Genomic DNA, 25,762 nt, shown 5'->3' on the forward strand with positions numbered 1-25,762 from the left:
ATAAAGATGGCTTGAGCTTCAAGTCTATTTATAAATGTACTTGATTCAAGACGAATCCATGATTTGATTGACAACTACTTCAAAAAATGTTACCTGACCTCTGAGTGATCGCACGAGACCAATTTTCTTGCTGTGCCGACTTGGGCCTACGTGCACTTAGTCAACAATGGTCCAACCCAACCACCTCTCTGTCTAAATAAGGGACCCAAAAAAGAAAACAAACAGCCTTAACAGCTGTCGCAAAGAAAAAGGCATCCAATGGTGCTTCATGTAGTAGGATGCATGTGCTGTGTTCCTGCATGCAAGTATTCAGAAGCTTATCCCTTCCCTTTTAACAGCATCGGAGCTGCAAACATGCATGTAGCTGATAGAGAGAAGTTTCATTAGTTCATAAGATGCATAGGCGAGTTCTGCTTCCAGGTGCCCGGATTGGGTCGCAGTGAGATTTTTTTCACGAACCCGTGTTATGATTTTTGCCCAAAAACTAATAACAAAGCAATGACCTCTATAAAAACTTATAAAAGATCCGGTATCTCGTGTCATGGAAATGGTTCTTCGTTTGCAAATTCAGTTATCTCAGTACCCGATGTTTAGGTGATATTTGTCAGGCTGTGGTTTGCCATTCCATTCTGCTTTCGAAAGGTGCGTGCCTGAAAAGAGCCTGTCTCTCTTTCTCTTCACACCATCCATCCATCCATCCATCCATCAGGGTTGGCAGTCCTTAAGAAAAAACCAAAGACAACCCGTCGGGGCTGTGACTTACCTCGTACGTTACATAAGTAAACAGTGGTGCCCATCCTCAGAATTCCGACGCATCCAGAACTTGTCCGTTATCCCTCCCTCCCCATCTCCACAACCGACCTATGCGGCCAGCCGACAAACCCAGGCCGGCCGCGCTCGCCCCCCTGATGACGCCCCCCGTCACGCGCTCCTCCAGGCGTCGTGCACGCCCTCCTCGTCACCCTCTCCTTCACCAAACCCCAAAACGGGGCGCGCGGTTCCAACCGTCCGCTTCCTCTCACGGAGTTCAGAGTCCAGACACTCTCTGCGGGCCCCCACCATTCGCTCCTCTTCTTCCATTCTACGTTCTTTTCTTCCCTTTCTTTCTCTGTTTTCTTTCTCTGTTTTCTCAAAAAAAAAAAAAAAAAAACACGAAAGAAAGAAAGAAATGGCTCGGAGCCCAAAATATTCCGTCACCTCAGGCCGCGGTCGGCTGCCACGTTACGATCGTTAGGCGGGCCCCACTTGACCCACCTCATCACCGACAAAAGACGTGGATTGGGTTGGAGGCAGCCTCCCCCGGTCCCCACCAGGCCATCTCTCTCCATCCCTTCCTCCCGCTCCCCGCGCTCGACCTAACTGCCTGCTTCCGGTCTCTCGCGTCCTCCTCTGATCCGTTGTCGCAACTCGTCTTTTCGGATCGTTGCCCGCTCCCCTTCATCACTCATCCTCCGGGGGTTCTGCTTCTATTAAATCAGACCGTTGGAACCGTCATCCATCCATCACAGGGGGTTGCACCGACGGGACAGCACGAGTTGGAACTCCACCGTAAGGATGAAGAGACGAGCTGGGGGCGTAGAAACTGGGAACTACTAAACTAGGAGCTAGAAAGAGAGAGCAAAAGCAGACGTACTCTCCTCGCTGCCCCCTCCTGTCGTTCTTTACCAACCGCTGTGCCTCACCTTTGACGGACCCCACCGTATTTGACCAGTCAACATCGATGCTCACGGTCATCTTATTCTAAAATAAAACCTGATCTCGCGATCAGAAAGGAGATTTGAGAAGCACGGATCAGACGGCTGGGAGGACGGGACCACGCGGGAGGGATTGATTTCCGGCAGTCATCGCGAGATCATGTGATAGCATTTCCGCTAAATAAACCGCCGAGTTGCGGTCGCGGCGATTAATCGTCAGGCGGGGACCACGTGGCATTGTTGCGCTCCACGCCGAGGTGGGCCCCGGCCTTGCCCTTTCCCTCTTAATGAATCCGTTGCAGATTCGCTCGAATTTTCCATGCTTTCTCTGCGTGCAAGCCAAACGCATCGATCGTTTTGTACGGGAAGTAATAATTTCTCTCCCTCTTTCCGCTCTCTCCTTATCTCTTTCTCTCTCCCTCCTAGTTTTTTTTTTCCTTAAAAATTTTGCTAGAGGGAGACGGGGGCTCAGTTTTTCTCTCGGGCTTTGCATGAGCCTCTTCTTAGTCTTCTATATATGCCCGTAGAGTCTTCCAAGAGATTTTGTTTGCATGGATGGAGATTTCTAATGGAGACCACCAGGTAATTAATTACAAACAAGCCCCTGATATTCGATCTCCTTTCTCTTTCTTTCCTCTTACTTTGCTTGATTTTTTTGAAGTTGCTTAAAGGGGTTCCTCTAGCTGAGTTGCCCAAAAGTATGGATTTTGTATATGAGGGTTTTGTTTGCTGTTGGTAATTAATCATTGATTTCTTTTCGAGGAAGAGAAGTGGAATGGAGGGATCCATTATGTCTTGCTTCTGGAGCTCTTTTGCGATGTGGGATCTTATAAGGTTTTGTAGAATTGGAGCTGACCTACAGTTTTCTAGTTGAGCAGCAGTGAAAAGGGCGTCCTTCTTCTTCTGATTCTTCTTTTTTAAAAAAATGATTTCTTCATTCCTTTTTTACTGATTTTTAGAGTGTCATCTCACCCAAATCTGTACTCCTAGTGTGCTTGATTTTTTCTTGTCCAAAGGATATTTCTACCTGAGATGCCCACAACTAGAGATGTCCTCTATGATGCTTCTCTTCTCTCAGTTCTTTGTGTTGAAGAAAATAAGAAATTCATCTCTTTCCTCGAAAACTCTTTCTGTGATGTAAGATCTCAAGTTTAAAGAAATGGAACTTCCACTGCTTCCAATTTTTCCAAGAAATATAGTGGAGATGCCATCACCAGGGTTTGAAACCCTGGACCTCTTCCAAGTGGAGAGGAATGGCAGCCAGCTTAACTAAAATAGCTTGGCTTCCACTGCTTGAATAATAGAGAGGAAGTTTTTGTTCTTCCTATAATTCGGTGTTTAAACTCGCACAAATTTTGCCAAATAAAACTAAAAAAACTCTTCTAAGTGATAGATCTCCTGTGGGATCTGATCAGCTAATGAAATATTTTTATATAAAAAAAAAACATTTTGATCATAGTTATACTAAGTCGCTACCTTTCAATTTTTGCAAGTTTTCCCCCCTAGACTCTCAAACCATCTAAGATTTGTACATTCAAAGAAAAGAAACATCTAAGCAACAATTCCAGCTGAAACTTATTGGATGTTTTTGAATCCAAGTCACATCAAATTTCTGAATTTAATTTTATGTGTTCTTAATTGATTAATTCTCTTGATATGTATGGGTGGTGAGATCTCTCACAGGTCATGGCAACGCTTCCCTTAGAAGAAGTTCTTGCTGGGTGCCCCAAGACACAGCAGCAGCAGCAGCAGCAGCAGCAGCAGCAAGAGAGGAAGCCAAGGCCTCAGCCAGAGCAAAACCTCAAGTGCCCAAGATGTGACTCCACCAACACCAAGTTCTGCTACTACAACAACTACAGCCTCTCCCAGCCCAGATACTTCTGTAAGGGCTGCAGGAGGTACTGGACCAAAGGAGGCTCCCTTAGAAATGTCCCAGTTGGGGGTGGCTGCAGGAAGAACAAGCGGTCCTCCTCCTCTACATCAAAGAGGGCCCAAGATCAAGCCCTCGCAACCAACTCCAAGCCACCACTACCCACTCTCCTCCCACCTCCCCTTTCCTATGACCCCAGCGACCTCTCCTTAGCCTTTGCCAGGCTCCACAAGCCACCCACCGCATGCCAGTTAGGGCTGAATGACCATGACCCGTTTCTTCTAGGAAACCCTAACACCAACCCTGGTCATATCCCAGCAGCAACTCCAGGTTTCCTTGACATTCTGAGGGGTGGACTCCTTGACGCCGCAACCACCACCAGTGGCTTCCACAATCTCTACTATGGCTTTGGGGGTCATGGTAGTGTGGAGCAGGTAGAGGATAGTGTTGCTGGGGAGGAGGCCGTGCTGCCCTTTGATGCAGGTCTAAGTGGTGCAACCACAACGACAACTTCAAGCACTCCAACAGCTAGCCAAGGGTCTTGCAGAGCTGCGGATGGAGGGGAGAGCAAGGTGTTTATGGGTCTGCAATGGCAGGTTGGTGCGGAAGGCAACATGGCAGCTATGGACCCTGGAAGAGACTACTGGAATGGAGGCGGTTCCTCTTGGCCTGGTCTCATCAACAGCTCCCTGATGTAGAGAGGTAAACATAGATTGATAGGTAGGCAGTTATTTTCTCCTTCAAAATGGCAGTGTCTTAGTAGCCATATTTGGAAACATTCTAGTTCCATCTTCATCCCTTTGTATCGGTTTTTATGTTTTGTTTTCTTTCTTTGTTGTTATTTCCTTTGGTTTTTCCGTTGGGCTTTCCTTTTGAGTGGTTATTGGGCAATTCTATACTAAAACATCAAGATTGTTTTCCAACCAAGGAATGGATGGGGGCGATGGAATGGTGCATGCTCTTCTTTGCTCTTTTTTTTGGCAAGGGAAGAGGTGGTACTTCCTTTCTAGGTTTTTGGGTGGAACGGAATGGATGTTTGCAGGAGTTTTGAAGAACTGAGGGGGACGAGGAGCAGTGGTGGACTGGTGCTCTTCCCAACAAATTCCCTTATCTTCATGATTGCCGCTCTCACTAGGGGCATCTCGTTTGGTCTCTCCAGAAAGAGAGAAAAGATTTCAATAGTAAGCGTCGAATATTAATAATGAGCCTAATCTAAGCTTTCTATGAAGTGACACGGATTCTCGGGGAGGCAGTCTCCACGCCCAGCAACAAAATCCTAGTTAGATTTCCCTTAGATTTGGGGTATATTTTGTCTGCAATGGTGTGATCTCCAATGCACCCGGTCGAAGGCACGGCGCTTAATTAGCAATGTGGTATTGGGAGGGGAATATGAGCATGTGCATGCCAACCAGCTTGCATGCAGCGAACGTGTGATCCGCATACACATCCCACCACTTCCTTTGAAGGCCTCCATTGCTATAATGCTTGTGCTACAAGATGTCAGAGCTGGAGCAACCCAAAAGCATCCAAAGACTAGAGATCTCAGTGGTACCATGCGTGATAAAGACATGCGTGTCTTTTCTATTCAAAGACGTCATTTAATTGAAATGGAGAGGATTTGATGGAATGGGAGCACTGGAGGCACTTCCCTTTCCTTTTGCTCTTTTTTTCCTTGGCGATGGGGCACCAGAGTTGAAGAAGGGTTCATGGATTAGTCGTTCCTGCTTGTCGAATTTAATGGGACAGTGCAGAACAAGGGTACACTTAGTCTAAAAGATAAGTCGGTATCGGTGCAGCATGTACACCAAGTGGCGTAATACTGACGTGACTTTGTACGAATATCCAGTACAATGGATTCGTTTTGCCTTTATAATGCTCAGATCTCAGCCAGAATAAGTTATCTAATAGAGGAATAGCAAGAATCTATAGCTGGTTTTTTTAGATTTTCTACCCTTTTGTACAATTTTGGAATGATGATTCCATCTTTATCCAAAAAAAAAAAAAAGAGATGATTCCATCCGGTGCACTGCAGTTAGAGTAGATTCCACCTACACTAGCCCAGAAGTAGAGATGACATATTGGGACATCACTGGAACCCGTGCAGAAAGATGCAACGTCCCGGTTTGGCGTTGAGACTCACGAGAATACTGAAGAGTAGCTTCTTGCCTTGGCATTAACCTATTGCGCCATGCAGAGAGAAAGCTTGAACCCGAAGAATAAGTTCTCTTTTGGTCTTTTGGCTCGGTTGTTTAGGCTATAGCTTTTTTTTTTCTTCCCATATACCTTGGGAGTTGGCTGCTTTTCATAAGACCTGGTTTAAGGAGGGGGGAAAAATAGTTAATCCATAGTTAAAAGTAAGTTCTTTTAATCAAATGCCCCTCTTGTGTTTAACCTATTTCGCATAAATTTGTCTTATATTATCAATTTTGCTACTCATATGCAGCCAAGCAATGTTAATTTATACAACACGATAGTTCTACCTATGCTCGCTAGGACATATGTTTAACTCGGACCTGCCTCAGCGGTTCACAGATTTTCTTATGGCGGATGCTGCTGGTTGTGTCTATTCTAGAGCTTTATATAGAAGCCGCTCGAAAAAAAAAAAGAAAACTAGAAAGCTCAACCTTGATGAAACATTACGCGGTTGGTGGTCTCATGTAAAGAAATGGTTAGCAATATATCCTATAGCTATATATGCTCGGTTCCAATGCTTGTTATGCGTGTGGATGCAAGTTAATTGCTAGGTTTCATCCTTGGATTGCACTGAGAACATGTCTCTGACGCCGAAGGCAATGCTGATGCATGCTGCGGCCATTTACTTGTAGGTGGCAGAACGCATGCAACCCCTGCATTTGAAGCCTTCTTCCATGGGTTCTATAATGCCTTGCAAATCAGTTGTCATCATACTTTGTCATCATGTTTCCATTTCACTAGCATCAAAGAGGGAGCACTGGAGCAGGAATGTTGGATCAAGAGCAAGGCTTTGGGATGTCTGATAGACTCCTTGAAAAGTGCAGAACACCACAGATACCTCCATTGATCAGTTGGTGCAAAATAAGCTGCTCTTGTTAATTTAGATCCAGTCAGCATGATCTTCCCTGGAATATCGATCAAGTTTTTAATCCTAAATCCTCTGCAAGCACATCTAAGTGGTGCGACTTTGCAGTGATAAAGCGAGAGATTTTGTATTAAGTACGTAAAGGAATATCATGAAAATATGTGTGAAAAAAAGAAGTCATGGAACTTTAAGATCCCCAAAACTAGTAAGCAGTCCAAGTGAATTAAGATCATCATCTTATGGCCTATTAATTTGTCGAAAAGATATCCCCGGCCATGCACGTGCATCAGTCCTTCTTGACTTCTCCTTTGCTCCTACTGGTTTATGTGGTCCTATTGGTGTCACCCAAGGCTTGAACAGCGATGTACTGCTATAAGGGAAAGTATTCCTATCACTATAGAAACCCCAAGGTTGAAATAAGTCATCTGCAACTCATCTACAAGAGGTAGATCTACTCTTTTTTTGATCAAAAGGATCGATATATAGTAGCTCTACTTGCAGAGAAGAATAGACAGAACGATCACATCATACAATATAGAATGGTTCAAAGCATGGCAGTATGGATGACATTAGATTACAAGATGTTGTTTTTTGCTATCATGCATCAAGCCCTGTAGATCAGATTACAGTCATTCTGGCAAGAAAGGGGTTGAGGCCTCTGAAATGTCTTCGTCTTCGCCACAGTGAACAACACATGCCTATTGACATTTTCAGTGCCTGTTATTAATTAAATCCCATACACCAACAGAAACATTTCAAAACCCCAGCTAACTGGATGGGAACCATGACAAGTTCCACACTCCATGCATCGATCTATGCGTAGGTTACTGGCTAATTTATATATCTGAGCTATATGTGCCAAGACGCCAAAACATACCAAAATAATTAACCCCATGAGCAGCTCAGTCTGCATAATTTTGCTTATTCACATCAGTTGTCTTGTTAGACTCTTTTCTGGTGGAATGTCTTGTTGGACTTTAACAACAATTAAGGTCACAACTAACACTGATCTCTATCCTTGCTACAGTGCTCATACTGGCTCAGCAATAACATCATGAACATTAACACCTTATGTTTATCTGAGATGGCATAACTCCAGACTCGATCTAACTTCTTGTAGACTGCATGCATGTCAAGAATAAGTAGGAGGACAAAGTGTATTTCTTAATTACCAAGTCCTCATCATGTATCATTTGCAACTTGATATAGCGCCGGCCACTCGCTAGTTTGTTAGAAAAAACACTGTTTCTTCTATTACAATGTTGAAAAAGACCCTGCACCAAGCAATCATACGTATAGAGTAGTCCTCTCTCTCAAAAAAAGTAAAATCCCATGCATGTAATCTCTAGGTTTTGTAATTTCTCCAAGGAACACTTATTTTGCTGGAACAAGCTAGGAATTCACTGAATCACATTTTAGTGCCACTTGTATATTAGTAACTGCAGCCTTTCAAGAACAATGTTCCATCATTATGATGCTTAGACAGCAATAAATAGATAACCACATTATTGCTTCCTACCACTCCAAAAGTACATTTTTAAGCTGCCAGCCCTGAATATGGTTTAAATAGTTCAGACAACAACTGAAGCATTTCAAGGAAAAAAATATCAAAATTTAAGCATGCACAATCATTGTGATGATTTGTTAATTGAACTGCTTTAAGAAGTATATAACATAATGTAATCAAAGATCGATCAGGGTGCAAAGTTGCTATCAGATAATTATCGTAAACTAATCTAATCTTATAGGAAATCCATGCATCAGAATTTAATTTGCATTCTAAATAGCTCAGAGACTCATTAATTGGTTCAATAGGCTTGGTCTCTATGGGCCTAGTAGCTAGCCATAAAATTTGAAACAATCTGCCATGGTCTCTAAAGTTGTTGCCTTATACAGTTATACTTTTTATTTTCATAAATAATTTTTGAGTTTTTTTTGCATGAATATCTTTCTAAAAATTTAAATTTAAGTGAATACTCTCTTAAATTTAAATTTATTTTTATACCCTCATAAAATAATATTTTTGCATAAATATCCCTAATACAATGGTTCTTCTAACATCATTAACAAAAACTATATTTATTTTAATTAAAAATAAAATAAATTTATTTTCTTATCTCCCATTGCGATCGTCTTATAAATGTTTGTATTTGCATATGTACCCATTAAAAATATTTTAGTTATTTTAATTTAAAATTATTAATTTTTTAATGGCGTTAGATGATGTAGGTACACATACAAACAATAAAAAAAAAGAAAGGAAGAATAGTAATATAAGTATTTTACGAAAATATGCATATAAATATTAATTATGAAAGGATATTCATGCAAAATTAGATATTTAGAAGGATATTTTATGTAAAAAAAATCATAATTTTTGATTGGATAAGTTTACCTTCACGTCATTGCAGACCAATTGAAAAATTTAAAAATTTCATTTTCCCGCTCCGCCTCATTTTCCTTTTAACGATATTTTTTTAGCAATTGATAAGCACACTCCCCGTTTTAAGTTTTCGTCCACTGTGTACGCTCCCATATGGGCACATGCGATGGGAAAATGGGGGTGAATATAATAACCGCCCTGACATCTCATTAATTAGCAATGGAAAATAAAAACTGCCCCAATTTCTCTCGTTCTCCCATATATCTTCTTCTTCTTTTCTCCTAAAAATCCCTAGAAATGTCGATCGGGAGTTTATCTTTTTATTTATTGGAGATTGACTCGAAAGAACTATGGAGAGTCTTCCTCTCATCGACGTCTTCTCGGAGGACGATCCCCTCATCTTCGCGTCCTTACAATGCCGCTCCAGATTTGCCCTCCTTAGGTACTTGTACATCTCGTTCTTTGTTTTTTACTCCCATTTCGGCATGGATTTTGTGGCGTTTGATGGGCAATGCACTTTTTTCCTTGTATTATTTTTCTTGAGTTTTGGGGGGCAAGAATTGAGATTTAGGGTTTCTTGGTTCCTTTCTAGACATGGATTGGCGCGATCCGCTTTGTTCCTGCGTTTTGTTCTTGCGCTTCGATGAGGTTTGGATAAGGGGGAGACTTTGTATCGAATGTTTGGTTTCCTTCTGGTCCTTTTGAAGTTTAAGCATGTGCAAATTGTCTGCGAAGGGAATTGATTTGGTTCTTGATGCGTGATTCTATTGGTTCGATCAAGAATTTGGTTGCAAAATGGAAAGTAAATAGTATCCATAGAGTTTTTCGGACCACAAGAATCCATGATTGTTTGTAACGATGTTTGGGAGTTATTATATCTTATAACGAACGAAACTTATAATATTCCATCTATACTGAAGTTCACCATTGCGTTGAACTGCTGAAACTCTCCCTGCAGTCATGTCCTCTATGGGACTACCTCACTTGTATTGCAAATTTGTTATAGGATTTAGCTGCGTGATGACTCATTGGCTTGACCTTCAGGCAGATTACTCAATGAAATGACTCTCCTTGCACACGGAAAAGTCTCAATATTATATTCCCATGTAAGAGAAAATTTTGGCATTTTATACAGTTAACTTGTTGCATTTATCAATTATATACTTCATTTCCCAATTCGGCTTTTGATTGTACGTTACAATTTTTATTAGGTTATGTATTGTGTAGTTTTATCATTTTTTTGGACATATGTGGTGTGAAAAAATTAGACATCAGAAATATGAGCTCAATAAAGTTGATGAGCATGTGTTTCCTTCCATTTAAACATTTCAGTTATTTAAAATTCATAACATGGTTGTGCATGATCATTTTATCCTTTATTATATAATCAACACTTGGAGTTGTCATGACCGGCTAACCAATCAATTGTTTTTTACGTAATATGTGAGAGGCATGCTGATCCTTAAGCCCCCATACTGTTCTCATGCTTCAATTGGTGGAACAATTCTGGTCTAAGTCTGTAAAGCTTTCAGCATTGGTATGTAATCTTCGACCCCACGATGCAACTTCAAAAAAGAATCTTGGATTCCTCCTGTAGCGTATGGAGGTATGGTTATACCTGGCTTTGCTTCAAATGTTCAAAGATCTGCTAGAATTTATGTATCTTGCTTCTTGCATGGCTATCAAAGTACATGCCTGTCGGTGCCTATTGAAGTTTTTTCTTTTGTTTTTGACATGTCAGTGAGCCAAAATAACACCCCTTGTATACTACCAATAAACTGGGTTTCTTTTTAAGCATCACAGGATTTTGTTAACAAGTTCAATGAACATAAAGACCAATTGATGCGTAAACATTCATACATCTAGACTCTAGGAATGCTGTCTTTACATGATTAGTGTATAATCTAGTGCCACACCTCCGCTTAGATTCTTCTTGCTTCCTAAGTGGTCAACAAGAATTTTGTTTTAAGAGTTGGTTGTTGTATGTCGGAGCCACCTTTGAATTTTCTTTTTCTATGAAGATGCTACTGATAATATAATTCTTTGATTTTCTGTTTGGTCTATTATCTATCCAGCATAGAATACGTCAATTCCTAATTATGTGTTCCCCCAGTAATCAAATGCCCATGATTCGACTTTGAGAAATGATAAGTATCCCTTGCTCGCAGCCGTATATTTAATTTATATGCTAAACTAGCTTAAGCTCCATTCAGCGAAATTGATCTTAGATATGCAAAGTGCCCTGTGCTATCATTTGTGAGAATGTATTAATTCATGAATGTAGATGCTCATACCTAGCTATGTATATCCGAGGGTGCACTTAACTGCTAATAATCTCACGGGCTCAGTGGTAAAGTTCTCTTAGGATCTAATTGCATGACATATGCTGAACTGCTGAATTTAAAGTGTCACATAAACACGGACACCATGAAGAAAGCTAATCAGCTGTTTTTCACTACAAATTCTTAGATGATTCATGTAACACGCATCGCAAGAGCATGTATCTGTATGTATCAGTGAAGATTCTTCAGAAATTTGTATAATTTCTGAGCCAGATAGTGGAGACAACTCTAGAAGATGCACTAATAGTAGCTCTAGTGCTAAATGCATCAAATCCTTGGGACTTTGAATGCCGACTCCCATGGTTGTATGTTTTGATTCCGTCAGTCCAAAAAACAGTTCTCTGTTCGACATTGTCCTCTGCCTATTTTTGCATTTTTCAATTTATACACAGCTTCTAACTTGATAAGTATTTTGGGATTTCCAGGAGACACGTCCCTTGTGCTCGATGTTGAGACATTTTCAGAGGCTGGCCAATTGCAAAACATGTTTAGAAGTACCACTGGTATCAGTAGCCCTGTTGGGGTAAACAAACTGAACCCCAGTAAGCTTTGATTATTATGACCTGCAGCGTCCACAAAGTTTGATCCTTCACACATCAAATTGACAATCTTGTCTTCTGTTCGTAACCATGGAGCCTGAATCACCTACATGTCTGCAACAACTATTAAAACATTCTGAATTAGGTGGCACTACGAGATGCAAAAAGTCATGTCTTGTGCCCTGATGTTGCCATGATTTGCCTCCTTGTTCGAGCAAAGAAAGCCTTTCTAAGGTAAGCAAAGGCAGTGTGGTTGATACATCTGAATTCGGTCGGTTATCCAATCCAGGTGCTGGAGAGCAAGCCAATCATGACCATTCAAAGTTTATAACTGCATTTCCAATCGCAACTGAATCTGTAATAACTAATGGTAAAAGATGGTGTGTCATAGTAAAATGAAGACATATGAGCAACCATCATGCGTGTGCATAAAGGAGAGCCATATGGAAAGTGACTTCTATTCAGTTACCCGAAGCATGGAGAAGAGAATTTGTTTTCTGTTGATAAAACCGAAGTCTGGGGCAAAAACTTGCCGGCTAAGAATCTGAAGCTGCCAACTGTAGGACTCATGGAGGAAATGGTCTGGATGTTTGCTTCCTCGTTTGTGCTCTTGAAAGCAGTCCACCGGGGCATTGTTTGACCTTGCAACTCGTGTTGTGGATGGTATCTGAAGGAGATCTCTACATGCTCAAACCGTGGGAATCTGACTCAAATTTGAAGGAACATTTTTCATTTTTTAGGGCATACCTTTAATTCTATTCTGTTCTGCGACTTGCTGGAGTTAATTTTATGAAACTTAGGATTCTAGAAGCCAGGTGGTTCTCTCTCGCTAAAGCGTTAGTCTGCAGCACTCTGGGTACTGTGCTTTTATTCTTAAAATATGAAATGACCATATTTGCACGTAAAAGAAGAGGAGAGACTACCATTGTCTTCAATTTATTTGCCAAGAGCGGGAGCTTGGGGGGAAATATTGTTGTGATGGTATTAGAAGTATTTATTCCTAGTTCATATTGTACATCTGTTTCCTTTGCCTCGTTCAATATCTCAGATGTCGGTGCCCCTTCAGAGAACAACTTTACCTTTCACTGTTGAGACCTTCAAGCGGATCAAGTTCTAAAATTGGTGAAAAGCAGATGATTCTGGAGGACTTAACAAATTAAAGGTGTGCGGCTTGTTCCTTATTTTATCCATGTTTACTTGGCACTAACTACTGAAGCAGGGCAGGTGGAAGCTTGAAAACAACTTAAAAGTGAGGGAACAAGGGGAAAAGATGAAAAAAAATTTTCTGCTCCGTGTTGGATGAGCGCTATTACAAATTATGTACGGCTGGATGCTGAAATGATGTGAATCTAGCAATGTCAGCACTCTTCCTTTCGATAGAACAAAACCGCCGAACCATCATTCTCTTTTCCAAGTGTCGATCATTTTCCTGTGGTGGATTTGCAAATAAAAAAAATGAAGAATTATATGCACTTTCATTCATCCAGAAATAAGAAAGAGCAGCTATCCTCTATTAGATTTTCGCACCAAAGGTATTCAAGATCACATGCTTAATTTAGGATCTGTCAGCATACATCATCTGTCAGAATAAGAAGCATCGGTAAATGAAAAAGAAATAATTATGTGAAACATATTTTATCAATTAATCAAAGGGAGTTAAACGCCAATTGAGCAGATCCCAGTTCTCTGAAAAAATTATAGGCTGTTGAATCTCCATATGGAAGATGGGGGTTGTGAACACATCATGGACCCTGAATAACAAAATTAAAGGCATATCGGTGCTGCTTTTAATCGAGATCCATTTCACCTACTCGCTAGTCGGTCATCGTTGGATACACACAGAAACCATCGTGCGGCTTCTGGCAGAAGAATAGGGCGCAACATATGAATAAATAATAAAAGCATGCCGACCAATCTCGGGCATCTGGAAGTTGCTGCCATCCATGGAAAAATAAACAGAACATGCTCTGCGTTCCGGAAATTCTCATTTGTTCCGTTTCTTAGATTCGCTGTAAAGAATGACACCAATGACTGTGAGGGTATAACCAAGCATCCCCGTCACGGATACCGGGTTCCTAAATATTAAAATTGAGACAACCACAGCAACAGCACCTTTGGCATTTCCCAGAACCTGAAGGAAAGAAAACAGGAATCATCATTAGTAAAAATATCCTGATGCCCTCTGAGTAAAGAAATTCGATGGGGTCCGCAACATAATATTTAACCACTCAATGATCAAGAGAAAAATGATCACAATTTTTCTACCACTAATACAATGAGATTTTAGCCATCAGTTTGTCTCATTTCTTTCAGGGAACCGCAATCCACTTCACATATCTAGCCAATACCACTTTGATTCTCCCACTGAATGAGGCAATCTGGACCGATCCTGTTTACTGGACCTAACCGGTCAGGTCCACATTAGGCAAGGGTCAGGTGGTCATGACCTGCTTAAGGGTCAGGTCTGGTCCTCTTCTGCTGAAGTTTATAGTACAATAGAGAGCATTGAAATTACCAGAAGTGGGAGAGAAGAAAGCAGCTGGGTCAAGTCAAGCACATTCACATAGGTAACTCAACTTGAGGGAAGAAAGCAGTCCGAAAGTTTAGGATGCTTGAATTGCTCTTCATACGATCGGTAAGGAATCCATTCAGTAGACTAGAGCAGTGTTCAGTGACAAGGATTGGTTCGACCGGGTCGAACTGCCTGAACCATCACCCGACACCTCTACCAGGCCGGGCCACTCAAAGACCCATTTTTTAAATTAAACTGTTTTTGACTCAGCAACTACTACGGTTCAATCACTCAACATGGACAAGTTGAACTGGTCTCGGCCCAGCTGTTCCACTGATTTATACTTAACCTAAGAAAAACAGAGAACTTTGAGATTCGATCTTTGATTTGGGAAAGAAGGATTGATATGTTTGGCTTGATCTCCATTTTAGCCATCGGATCCATGGAGGAATGGGACCCTCGTCAATGAATCTATGGTGGTGAAGCCCTTCATCCACGAATCCACTGTCAAGCTTGCAGCCACCGGATGTGTGATGGAAAAGATCATGGACAAGAAATCAATGGCACAGGAGCTCCTGGTTACAGATACCTATCCCTATTGTTTAATCTAGTTTTCTCATCACAATCCACTAAGCACTTTTAATTAGTATATAAAATCTTGGTTACTTTTGAATATTAATTATTTGGCCGTTCATCGCTTCAAGGATTGTTGGATAACGTTAACAGAATACCTATCCATTGTAAGCATTGGATTGGAACAAAATATCGATCAATTGTTATATAGTTGTAACCATGCATGGAAGAGAATGTCTCTATGGTTGCAAGGACATCATCTTGGACACTCTATACATACTCATTCTTAGAAATAATAATGTAAGGGCAATCTAGACATTAATATTTTTTCAATTCTTATGATTATTTGTCATCACTAAACTACCAACTCCAATGAACCCTCTCTTCTCTCTTGATTTATTTTTTTTTTTTTAAGTTTTAAGCCCATAACAAAATTTAAAATGTCAACAAATCACCTTAGATTAAAGTAGAAAACTTGCTTCCCAAAGCCAGCAGCCGTTTAATGTTCTGACAAACTGGTTTTTACGTGTGGACTGAAGTTCATGAAAGAGCTAATTTTGTAAGGGGTTATTTAAAGAATTTTTTTTTTTAATCTGAATTCTCGAAACCTTTCTGCGAGTCTTATACAAACAACCAAAATCACATATAAGACTCACATACAAAACACAAGCAAAGTTAAAAAATGAAAAGAAACTATAGAAACAAGGGAGAGAATAATAGCCGTCATGATGACAATATCTTGTGATAAAAATTAAAAATATTCTCTCCTTTTCTTCTTCTTTCTTCCTTTTCCTTTTCTTCGTTCCTCTTTTTCTCCTCTCTGCTTCTTTTTCATTTGACTGGGAACAGAGGGATCTAGAACCATGACAGAGGGACCAGGGACCACGAAGGCTTTACAACGGGGAGAGGTGGACTGAAAGGAGAGTGGAGAATGATCTGGTCCAACCACGGTTGACTGGGTTGGACCGGTAACCCAAGACTCCGACTCAGTAATAGGTTGAAACAAGGGAACAGGTTCCAAACACTAAACTAGAAGACTACTCTTTAAGCATAGGCAGTTTCCATTGTGATATTCCAAAATTTGATCGAGGTAAGTAAGCTTCAACTGAAAACGTTACAGCCTCATGACCATAATAATTCAAATGATTGCATACTGGAAAACCAAAGAGTGAAGGATTGGAGCCCATAAAACTTACAAGTGGAAAAATAAGACTCACTAAATTCCAACAAAAGGCTAGAGATCAATGAGGGGGTACTGGTAAGAACATGCAAGTGCAATAATTAACAATCTTTTGCTGTTTTTAGTCCTCTTCACCATCCCTTTATAAAACATGAATGTCAAGAGTACCTTCATTAAAATTCCAAACATAATGGCAAAGGCATGATGGCAACTAAGGTAATAATAGAAGGAAAAAAGGATGGTAGAGGTGATGACAAATCTGACATATCACCAGTGAGAAATGTATTTTACTTTGGGTTTTTGCTATGGTATATTTTTATTTTTAGATTTTATAGAAGTTGAAAGGAAATTCTAGCTATTCTTTCAAAAACGTATAGAAGCGCATAATTTTTCTATTTTTTCTTTTACTCTGATGGCTGCCATTTGCCTTCTACCTCTACCCTGCTATCCAACCATAGTCTTTGCTAACTTCCACCACTGCCACCACTCCTCTATCTCCACCTTGTTCCCCTATCTTGATTGTCAACAACTGCTTTTCCGGTTCCAAGTCAGGTTTGCCATCCTGAGATTATTGGTAGCTCAATGGCCTAACAAAGGGTGGTGATAGGATTTCCAGCAATTCAGGATTTGGTGAAAGTCTGACTAGGACAGCTCCTCAAGGTAGACATGGTAGTAAAGGAAATTGACGATGCCAAACACAAGCAGGCAAGGTCAGTAGGCTTTGAGGAAGGCAAGGAGGGTGAAGAATAATTGCCGGTCCAGTCACTGGTTAATGAGGTGGAGGTTCAATGGTAGTGGAAGTTGAAGCCACAAGAAAATGATTGGTCATTTTTTCCCCTTTTTCCAACAGGGATTAAATAATTGGAGTATTTTTCCTTTTTGTTTTGATATATTTATTGTACTTGTCATGAGTACTAACATCTCAAACTGTCTATGTTGAAATGTGCATAGTAATCCTAGCCATCCATTTTGAAATGGAAGGATGATAGATCGGATAACTCTCCTCTATGAAATTGCGATGTATTGTAACAAGAACTATTCAGCTTAAACAGTGGATAGGAGAAATTGATTTTTTTCATTATTATTATATCATTAAGCTACTTGAAACGAAGGCATTAGGAGACTCATCAAACTAGGAAGGCAATTTTGCTTTCCATTTGTGGCCCTACCAAGTTTTTTTAACGGTCTTTACCTTTTGTTTGAAATATGATCAGTACATATGTCACTACTATAAGGCTATAATGACAACTTCTATCCAATAACAACCCTCAAAAACTCTCCTGTATTGGAACCGGTGTTACTTATTGGTGGCTGCTATGAATAGAATCTGATGTTACTTACCCAAAAAAGTAATTTTTGAGATCTCTTTCACAAAGTCTGTCATTCTCTGCTGAATGAACCACAATTCTTTTAGCCAATAATGTCCAATACAACATCTAGTTCATTGTAGAGGATGAGCCTTGGCACATGCTAAGATTGTTGTAATGTGACCCAGACATCACAGGTTTAAACCATGGAAATAGCCTCCACAGTGGCAGGAGCCTTGTGCATTGGGCAGCCATTTTACAACATCTAGTCTATTATTCCTCATATTTCAAAATCTATGGCCATTCTCTTTATTGCTCCTCATCCATCTCTTTACATAATCCTCGACATAAACCAACTCAACAAACTCACACTACTTAAAGATCTTATTTGCCTCCCTATCGCATACTCCTAGTTGCATTTTATGGCAAGATAGATCCTCTTGTCCTTGCCCTTTATAGAAAATTTACTTCAATATGCTCTCCAATTTACTGGCAACCACAACGAACAAACAAATACAAAAGGAACTCAAGGGCCAGAGAAAAAAATAGTGATAGTAAGAATTAACTTTATGTGACTCAATTTCCATGGAGAAGCTTTCTTCCTTTCCAATTAGGCAACTTGCTACCTAAACTCTTAGGCTATATTTAGTTGCCAAAGATAAACAAAGAAAAACATTGGACAAAAATGGCAAAAACGAAACAGAGAATTTTATCTTGGTTGATTGAGTTTAGAAAAACATAGAGGAAATCCCCTAAACTAGCTGCTATTAGTGGTTAAACAGCAGAATTGTAATCACTATTTAGAAGGAGATGGATGAAGTAGAAGATACCAACATCAGTAAACAAGTGAGCCAGGGGACAACTAACATAGACTAAAAGGAAAAATACACCTAGTAACAACATTTTCAACTCTGTCTGTTTATGCAACATTCCATAAAACAGTAAGAGAGCAGGAAAGAGTAGAATTGCATCAATAAAGCATACCTGGAGAGTCAAGGCACTGGTATGATTGGTGACCAAGAAATTAGTCAAATTCACAAAATACGCCAGAGCAGAGTTAAACAGCAGATACCAAGTAATTTTGAAATCTTTTCTGGCGAGTGCTAATAAGATGCCAACCACATTTTCCTCCATGAAAATTGTTGCTGGAAGCAGGAAAACTACTGCTATCGGAGCCATATACAGGAGGAGATTCATAGAATTAAGCTTTTCCCTGATATATCATAAACATTGGCAAGAGAAAATATGTTTTAGTATAGACGTTTCAAGAAAATAATGAATTCCATGATGGGGAAGTGTATCCAAAGAATATAATCACAAATGAAATAACAAGTACCCAAAGAAGATATAACGCTTAGAAAGAAATGTATTCCTTACCCTTCAGAGGACAACAAAATCCCCTGCAGCACTGATTTAAGTGCCCTTGCAGCAGTTGCACCAATGCACATAATAAACCCAAACAAATGAAAACTTGGCTCTCCCTATGAAGTCAAAACATAAGAAAATCAGTATTTAATAATTCCAGTCTTAAAGTCTTGATGAACAAGCATACCAGATATAACTAGATACAATGGAATTCCCAGAGTAACTTGGCTTGTCACCATTAAAAAATCCACATTACAATGAACAATACAATATACCTACTTGTCTAAAATTAGCATTACTAATTAGGGTTGAAAGTGGGCCTGGGCTTGGCAAGCCTTAGGTCAAGCCATCGCCTCTCGAGGCAGTTCGGGTTGGGTTTGGGCTAACAATAAGGCTCAACGGAATTTCGGGCCAGCTCGGGTCAATATTTGACCTAACCTGGGCCTGACCCAGATCCTGAACTTGGACTAAGCCCGAATATTGAGCCGATCCTCACTTTGCTCCACCATTCTCTCTCCCACCCCTCTCTCCCGCTCGCTCTCTCCCAAACCTTAGATCTAAAGCGAGCTAGGTTTTCTTCAGCAAGATCTCTGGCCCTCTCATCAGAAGAATCTAAAGCGATGGTAGGGCATGACCTCAATTGGCTTTTGATGCCATCATATCACCATCGGAAGAATCTGATCCTCGGAGATTCCTTTGTTTACATTCTGCTTGAGAGATGTTAGGACCAAGATAGGTATGTTCTCGTCAACAATTCCAGGGTTTATAGACGGCTCATTTGGGTCCTCCAAGGTTTTGTGGAGGTTTGACCCAAGCTTGTCACTTGTTCATGGGCCTCTTCTAAACCTTAGATCACTCGGCAAAGTAAAACTTCTCAGCCTAGGTTTTGATATTCCATGGGGTCTCTTACCACTTTTCTGGAACACATCCAAGATAACTAAAAGAAATTAATAAATTCAAAATTCGTGATGGTAACACCTTGAATGTTGCTTGTAATGATATGTATGTAGTATTATATTAATAATCCCTTTTTTCATGTCATGGCTAATGATGGTGAAAAGAAAGAGGAAACTAGAACATCACAAAAGTTAGGTAAGGAAACAATCACTCAAGTTACTGATGTTGATGACCTTGGTTACTCTAAAATCTTTGAAAAGTTGAGAGAGGGTTGAACCTAAAGGACCTAGATAGCTATTATAAGATCAATGAATAGAAAAATTTAGCAAAAGAACAACAATACAAACAAGAAGATCTTGCTCTTAGACAAGAGACACCTGATCCCCAACACCTATGTTTGACAACACTAGACAAATGATCAAAGCTTTTAATCTAAAAGCCTATATCCAACGATCTAAGAAACTCTCGCATCTTAACCTACCCCAAGCTTGTGTCCTAGGATAGATTTCCACCTGATTTCAGAACTCCGAAAATTCAGTTTTACGATGGAACGACTAATCCAAGTCATCACACCTCAGCCTTCGTCATGGATGCCGATTGACAAGCCCAAAATGAGCCTTTTATGATATACCTCTTTCAAAAATCCCTAGCGATTAAAGCGCTTCAGTGGTTTAACACTTGAAAAACTATGAACTTCAGTTCCTCTCTTTGATCTTAGCCTCCTACAGAAAGTATTACAGTTATCAAGTAGAATATTGTCCTTCCATAAGCGAGCTCACTGCAAAAAAGATAAGGCCTGGGGAGGATTTCAATCAATTTGGAACCCATTGGCAAGAGATGGCAACTTGAGCAAGGACAGACATGGAGAAAGACGAAGAGGTTCGAATGACAATCAAGAACTATGATCCTAGCCTACAAAGAGGTCTTATGAGTGGCATTAAAACCTATAATGAGATTTATTGCCAAGTCACTCAAAATTCAATCCCTCATGTAGGAATGTCCTAACCCACTTTTATGAGATCAAAGATCGAGCTGAATCATCAAAGGCTAGACCCACTTACTCTTGTGCTCGTCCAACTATTGAGGGCACCACCTCCTTTGAGATTGTAGGGTCCATCCATCCTGCTAATGATCAACCTTGCCATCAACTTAGCCCAGACAACTTTGGCAAACGAGATGACCAAGATTCCATACATTTCTTGATTCTAGCCATCTTTGCTATCCACATTAAAACAAATTTCATCAAACTTCCCAACATAAAATTCTGGAAACCTTGCAAGATTATTATAATTATTGCCCCTTCAATCAAGTGGCCGGACATACCTCAAAGGCATGCACCACTTTCAAAGATCTCGTATCCAATCTAAATGACGAAGGATGGACAAATAGGGACCAGGTTCAGGTACACCTAGATCGTGAAGCCCCTATGGGCAATACCGATGACATGCTCCCTGACCTTTCGCCATAACAAGTTGATACAACACCCTCTGCATGCATTGCTACAATTCTTCCCTAAATGAGTACCAGCATCTGGTACCTAGCTCCCATGAGGTAAGGAATTGGATGTATGACAACCCCTTATCTAGTTGGAACAATGCAAGGTATCGGCAAGCCACACTTGGCCTTGAGATTCAGACCGCATATCAAGTCCCTTCTCCTTCACTTGACTCAATCTCCAATAGAGAGAAGCGCCACATGACAACTCTGATGTGACAAAGCCCACCTCTTCTACTCTAGCAGACCCTGATCCCCACAAGGCTCTATCTCTTCTTGAGGCCAAGATCTCACACGATAGCTCTCACACAACAGAGTCTGCTTCACCTGCAGAGGACCCCACTCTTCTAGCATACATCATCTGCATGTAATATGATTTTCAATATTTAACCCAGCATCCACATCATTTGCATGTTATTCAATTTTCAAATCTTTTACCTACACGTTCAATTTGACTAGACCCCGATTTTTGGAGAAGCGAATCTATCCACTAAACTAGAATAAACAGTTGGTGTGCTACTCAAAGACCCACATTTTCAAAAATTTTAAGAAAATACAATTTTAAAATATGTTTTATAAGACAAGTCACCATCTTTAAACAACAAACCCTTTCCAAAAACAGACAAGGATCTATTGGTATTAAGACTAGCAAGCAAGTGAATTCGGCCCACCCTAATAGCCAGCTCCTATGTGACCAGGAATCTACATGAGGAAAAGGGTTTCCTCCTTGACAACCAAGTTCTACACAGCCAAGGCCCACAAACGAACAACTAGCAGCTAGCAAGCAAACACCTCCCAAAAGTCGCCTTTCTCCTTTTCAAAACGTGTTTAAAACTGATGTGTTGCTAAATGCTTTCAAAACTATATTCTTAAAGGAGATTTAGAAAAGTCAAGTCTTCCCCTCCCTAGATTGTTATCTCACACCTCAAAATGGCATGGGCACAAGCCTCGGCTGTCTAAATAAGGATGTCTTGACTAGAATTTCCTCCCAAAATACCGATTAAGGAGGGGCAAACTGTAGACACAGGGCTCTTGACACCCAGAGAGACCCAAAGTATCACTAATAACGCTGACCCAGACCTTTGCACTCCAGTAAAAGGGTCCAGCCTTGCCATTTACCTTGCATCCCATGCAAAGCATTCGATTTTATATGGAAAAAGGGGCCTAGGACTTCTTGGAATCAATTGACGGTGGTATTGTACCATTAGTACCCTACAAAAGGTATGCTCCTGCTGTCAATACCCTATTGACACTGTGTAACAACCATCAGTATTCCCTGAGTTTCTAGAAGGGACCAACTGATGGTGGATCTTGGCTATCGATTTCCTACCAACACCAAACTAATTACCTACTTGCCATATCGTCACTAGGCCCTTGACTTCTATCTACACTCCAATTTCCCAAGTTGAGTTCTAGTCGGATTTTTAATTGATTTTGATGAGTTTTAGACAATTTATCACTAATTCTTCTAGTCCTACAATGGATACACAAGCTCTAGATCTTTGCCAGAGGTCCTATATAAATCCCCACCTCCCAAGGGGCCAGGAACCATCACAAGATTGCTAAGAAATCACCAAAAGTCTCAAAGAAGGAGCTTTGAACCTTTGCAAAAGCACATTTCTTGAGAGTAAGGCTTTCCTACATTGAAGAAGGTCACAGTTCCTAGCCTTCTACACTCCTGAAGGTTGTGAAGGACTCGATGGGGCTTGTAGGAGAATGATCTGTCTGAATGCATCCAAAAGGGGAGCTTTATTATTCTTCTCTTTTCTCTTCTTTTTCTAGTTCTGCTTAATTTTTTGCATCAACATAATTTAACTTAATTTCTGCATACTAACCTAGCCTTTAGCCCTTCTTTTCCTTTTTGAGGTTTTAAAGAAAGGCGAGGTGTTCCAATACCTCCCCTTGCCTGCAAAAAAATCTCCCAGATTAGCATCATATTAATTGCTTTCCTTTCAATTTCTGGTTTAGATTTATTTACTTCATCCAAATTGGTCTAATTTCATTAAATCTTTCTTTCCTAGGCACTTTGAAACCCCTAGGTTGGGCATATCCTTGTTATAAAGAGGTTGGACTTACATCAACCATCTCCTACGAAAGCAATCTTTGTTTCTTGGCGGCCGAAGAAATATCTGGTGGCAATCATGGGCGGGGCAGCCTGTTTGTAGCAGTGGGATCCTGTGGGTTGTTAGAGTCCTACATATAGTGTAGACCCTTCATCTAGGAGCAAAAAGCGGCATAACCAGGTCCTACAAATAGAAACTTGTTCTTAACGTGTCATCGACCCTTTATGAATTAGTGCAATATTCCTAGGAAAGGTGATTTTTGATCAACACCTGCCAAAATTTAGACCTAAAAGAAAATCTAGCAGATATCGAGACCTGCATTCATCTTGAGGCATGTAATAATTACAAAAAGGAATCATATCTAAACACAATTTGAATGATGTCGAACAATCAATAGTCCACAGTGTAACGGATGCAAAGAACAAACTACAAGAAAGGACAGGTTGAAACTGAATCTCACTTTATGTTCTTTTATTGATGCAAGTCCATCTGAAACGACCACTGATGCCTTATGGGTTGTTAACAAGTAATTTAATAAAAAGGGAAAGGTATTTCAGAAATCGACAACCAATAAAGAAAATATGACAAAACTCTGACAACCAAAACTAACCCAATGTACAGAACATAAGGGTTTCTTTGGTGGCATAAGCATCTGTGAAGTCATACTGCATTGTCTAAACATCCAGGACAGATAAAACAGAGTGGTTCGACATGAGAGAGAGGTTATGATTCTCGACTTGTCAGCAGGCCTACAGCTCCACTTCAATTAGATTTAACAAAGATCCCCTTGTTTCGATCAAAAGCCATATAACATTGTAGATCTAACATATTTAATTGCATAAGAAAACACAACACTAAACCACAAATCAGTCAACCAATAAGCATATGAATAAACCGACCGATCAATATTGCACGCGTTCAGACAACAGACTCACCCCGCTAGCGATGATGACGCCGGTGACGACGGGAACAAGCGTGAGGTAAGTGATCCAGGCCTCCCGGCGGACGGTCATAACGTAAGCGAAGACCGCCGTGAAGAAGGGCGTGGTGGCGCCGACGGCCTGATTGAAGGAAACGGGGAGAAAGCGAAGGGAGATATTGCCGCTGACGACGGAGCCACAGAAGACGAGACTGAGCGCGGAGATCTTCAAGAACTGGACGCGGGATCTGACGGTCTGCATGGGCACGAGCTTGAGCCAGGCAATGGCGACGTAGCTGAGCAGGGAGCAGGCCGTCATGTGGCACATGGTGAGGAAGATCGGGTACTTGAACCCGTAGTTGCTCAGAAGGTATTTGTTCAAAAGAAGCACCCCGATGTTCGACGAATACCACGCCGTCACCAGCCCGATCGTAAACAACCGCCCAGTCGCCAGCGACGGCGTTGATCCCCCCTTAGCGCTCATCTCTCCTCCTCCTCAACCTCCGCCCCCGCCTTTACGGATTCAAGATCGGGGAAGAAAATATGGATGGGATCTTGGTTATAGATAGGATTTGAGCGTTTCCGTGGGAGATGATTTAGGGTTTGGGCATTAGGGTTGGAGTTTTAATGGGGAGGGAATTGGGGGAGGATCGGAGAAGAGGATTTCATCAGATTTGTCTGAACGGGATTGGGGAAAGAAGAAGAAGAAGGTTTCCGGAGTCTTTCTTCGCAGGATGATAGAGAGGAGGAAGAAGCCTTCCGCTGATCCAGTGGTTGGATTGGAAGTGCGGAGATCTTGAAACGCTCTCCCTGTATCTCTCGGTGGAGATTCAGTGGCTTCCGTCGATTCGGTGGAGTTTAGAGCTACGGTTTATCGTTCTTGCTATTTTCGTATTTTTACGGCAGATCCATCTTTTTGATGCGTGCAAAGGCAGCAAAGCCCATAGTAACCTTTTAAGCGTTAATCATATAAGTATTTTGTAAAGTTTTTTCTATCTTTTTATTTTTATTCTTAATTTATGAATCTTTAGTGCTGGGCAAATTCTTAAGAGGCATAGGAGGGGCGAGAGGGTAGACTAAGGAAATTAAGAAGGTCGTTTTAATTTGAAATTAATATTTGATTGGTTTAATATACTCTCCCTAACAAAGCCAGGTTGGTTCATTGAGGTCAAACTAGGGGTTTGGCAAGAGATAAGTGTTTTTTTACTAATCATCTCTGATTATTTCTTAGGGGACCATAGGCGATGCACAATGTACGGTGTAAATAAGCTGAGCAGCTTGCAAGCTGCTCGAGCTCTACTCAAATACGAGTTCAATCCAACTCGATTATTTCTATACAAACAGCATGAGCAGTTTTTGAATCCAGCTCGAATAATAAAATACTTAGCTTGAAGGCTCACAAGTCTAATTGTGTGTGTATATGTATGTATGTATGTATGTATGTGTATATATATATGTATAATTTTTAATTTATAATAAATTATTAATTTAAATATTTAAAAATATTATTATATTATATTTTGTTTTAATTATGCTTTTTTAATTATGATCAAAACTCCAATTCGA

The 25,762-nt window shown here is 40.5% G+C and overlaps 2 protein-coding genes and 1 long non-coding RNA gene across 5 annotated transcripts; 2 read left to right on the top strand and 1 right to left on the bottom strand.

The window, feature by feature from the left end:
- The first annotated feature begins 1,361 nt into the window (after positions 1-1,361).
- Positions 1,362-4,491, top strand: LOC103708956 (dof zinc finger protein DOF3.2). 3 transcript variants are annotated; one of them, XM_088702372.2, is made up of 2 exons: positions 1,362-2,062; positions 3,378-4,491. In XM_088702372.2, exons 1-2 carry the CDS (start codon positions 1,982-1,984, stop codon positions 4,260-4,262), a joined length of 966 nt encoding a protein of 321 aa, XP_088558498.2. In that variant the 5' UTR covers positions 1,362-1,981; the 3' UTR covers positions 4,263-4,491. The 3 variants fall into 3 exon arrangements, with proteins under 3 accessions (XP_088558498.2, XP_088558499.2, XP_089780803.1); XM_088702373.2 differs by having other exon boundaries at positions 2,007-2,276; XM_089924677.1 differs by lacking the exon at positions 1,362-2,062 and adding an exon at positions 2,505-2,528.
- A 4,670-nt stretch (positions 4,492-9,161) lies between these two features.
- On the top strand, positions 9,162-12,696 carry LOC103708949 (uncharacterized). The gene is made up of 2 exons (XR_604372.6): positions 9,162-10,611; positions 11,773-12,696. It is a non-coding gene; the product is annotated as an uncharacterized LOC103708949 (long non-coding RNA).
- A 680-nt stretch (positions 12,697-13,376) lies between these two features.
- Positions 13,377-25,109, bottom strand: LOC103708943 (putative sugar phosphate/phosphate translocator At3g11320). Its single transcript, XM_008794063.6, has 4 exons — positions 24,213-25,109; positions 18,836-18,939; positions 18,443-18,671; positions 13,377-14,017 (listed from the first exon to the last, which is right to left on the bottom strand). The coding sequence occupies exons 1-4, from the start codon at positions 24,678-24,680 to the stop codon at positions 13,871-13,873; spliced, it is 948 nt and encodes a 315-aa protein (XP_008792285.1). The 5' UTR covers positions 24,681-25,109; the 3' UTR covers positions 13,377-13,870.
- Positions 25,110-25,762: the final 653 nt, after the last annotated feature.

Source organism: Phoenix dactylifera, chromosome 8, assembly GCF_051530095.1.
Source record: "Phoenix dactylifera cultivar Ajwa chromosome 8, Ajwa_hap1_PhDact_Kaust_v1.1, whole genome shotgun sequence".
In the NCBI taxonomy this organism is placed as follows: domain Eukaryota; kingdom Viridiplantae; phylum Streptophyta; class Magnoliopsida; order Arecales; family Arecaceae; genus Phoenix; species Phoenix dactylifera.

Coding starts and splice junctions, on each gene's coding strand:
- LOC103708956 (XM_088702372.2), top strand. CDS start 1,982: ATGAATCCGTTGCAGATTCGCTCGAATTTTCCATGCTTTCTCTGCGTG. Junction 2,063..3,377: donor TCGATCGTTTTGTACGGGAA/GTAATAATTTCT, acceptor GATCTCTCACAG/GTCATGGCAACGCTTCCCTT.
- LOC103708943 (XM_008794063.6), bottom strand. CDS start 24,680: ATGAGCGCTAAGGGGGGATCAACGCCGTCGCTGGCGACTGGGCGGTTG. Junction 18,940..24,212: donor GCGTCATCATCGCTAGCGGG/GTGAGTCTGTTG, acceptor TTGACTTCATAG/GGAGAGCCAAGTTTTCATTT. Junction 14,018..18,442: donor CCAGTGCCTTGACTCTCCAG/GTATGCTTTATT, acceptor TCTTTCCTTCAG/GTTCTGGGAAATGCCAAAGG.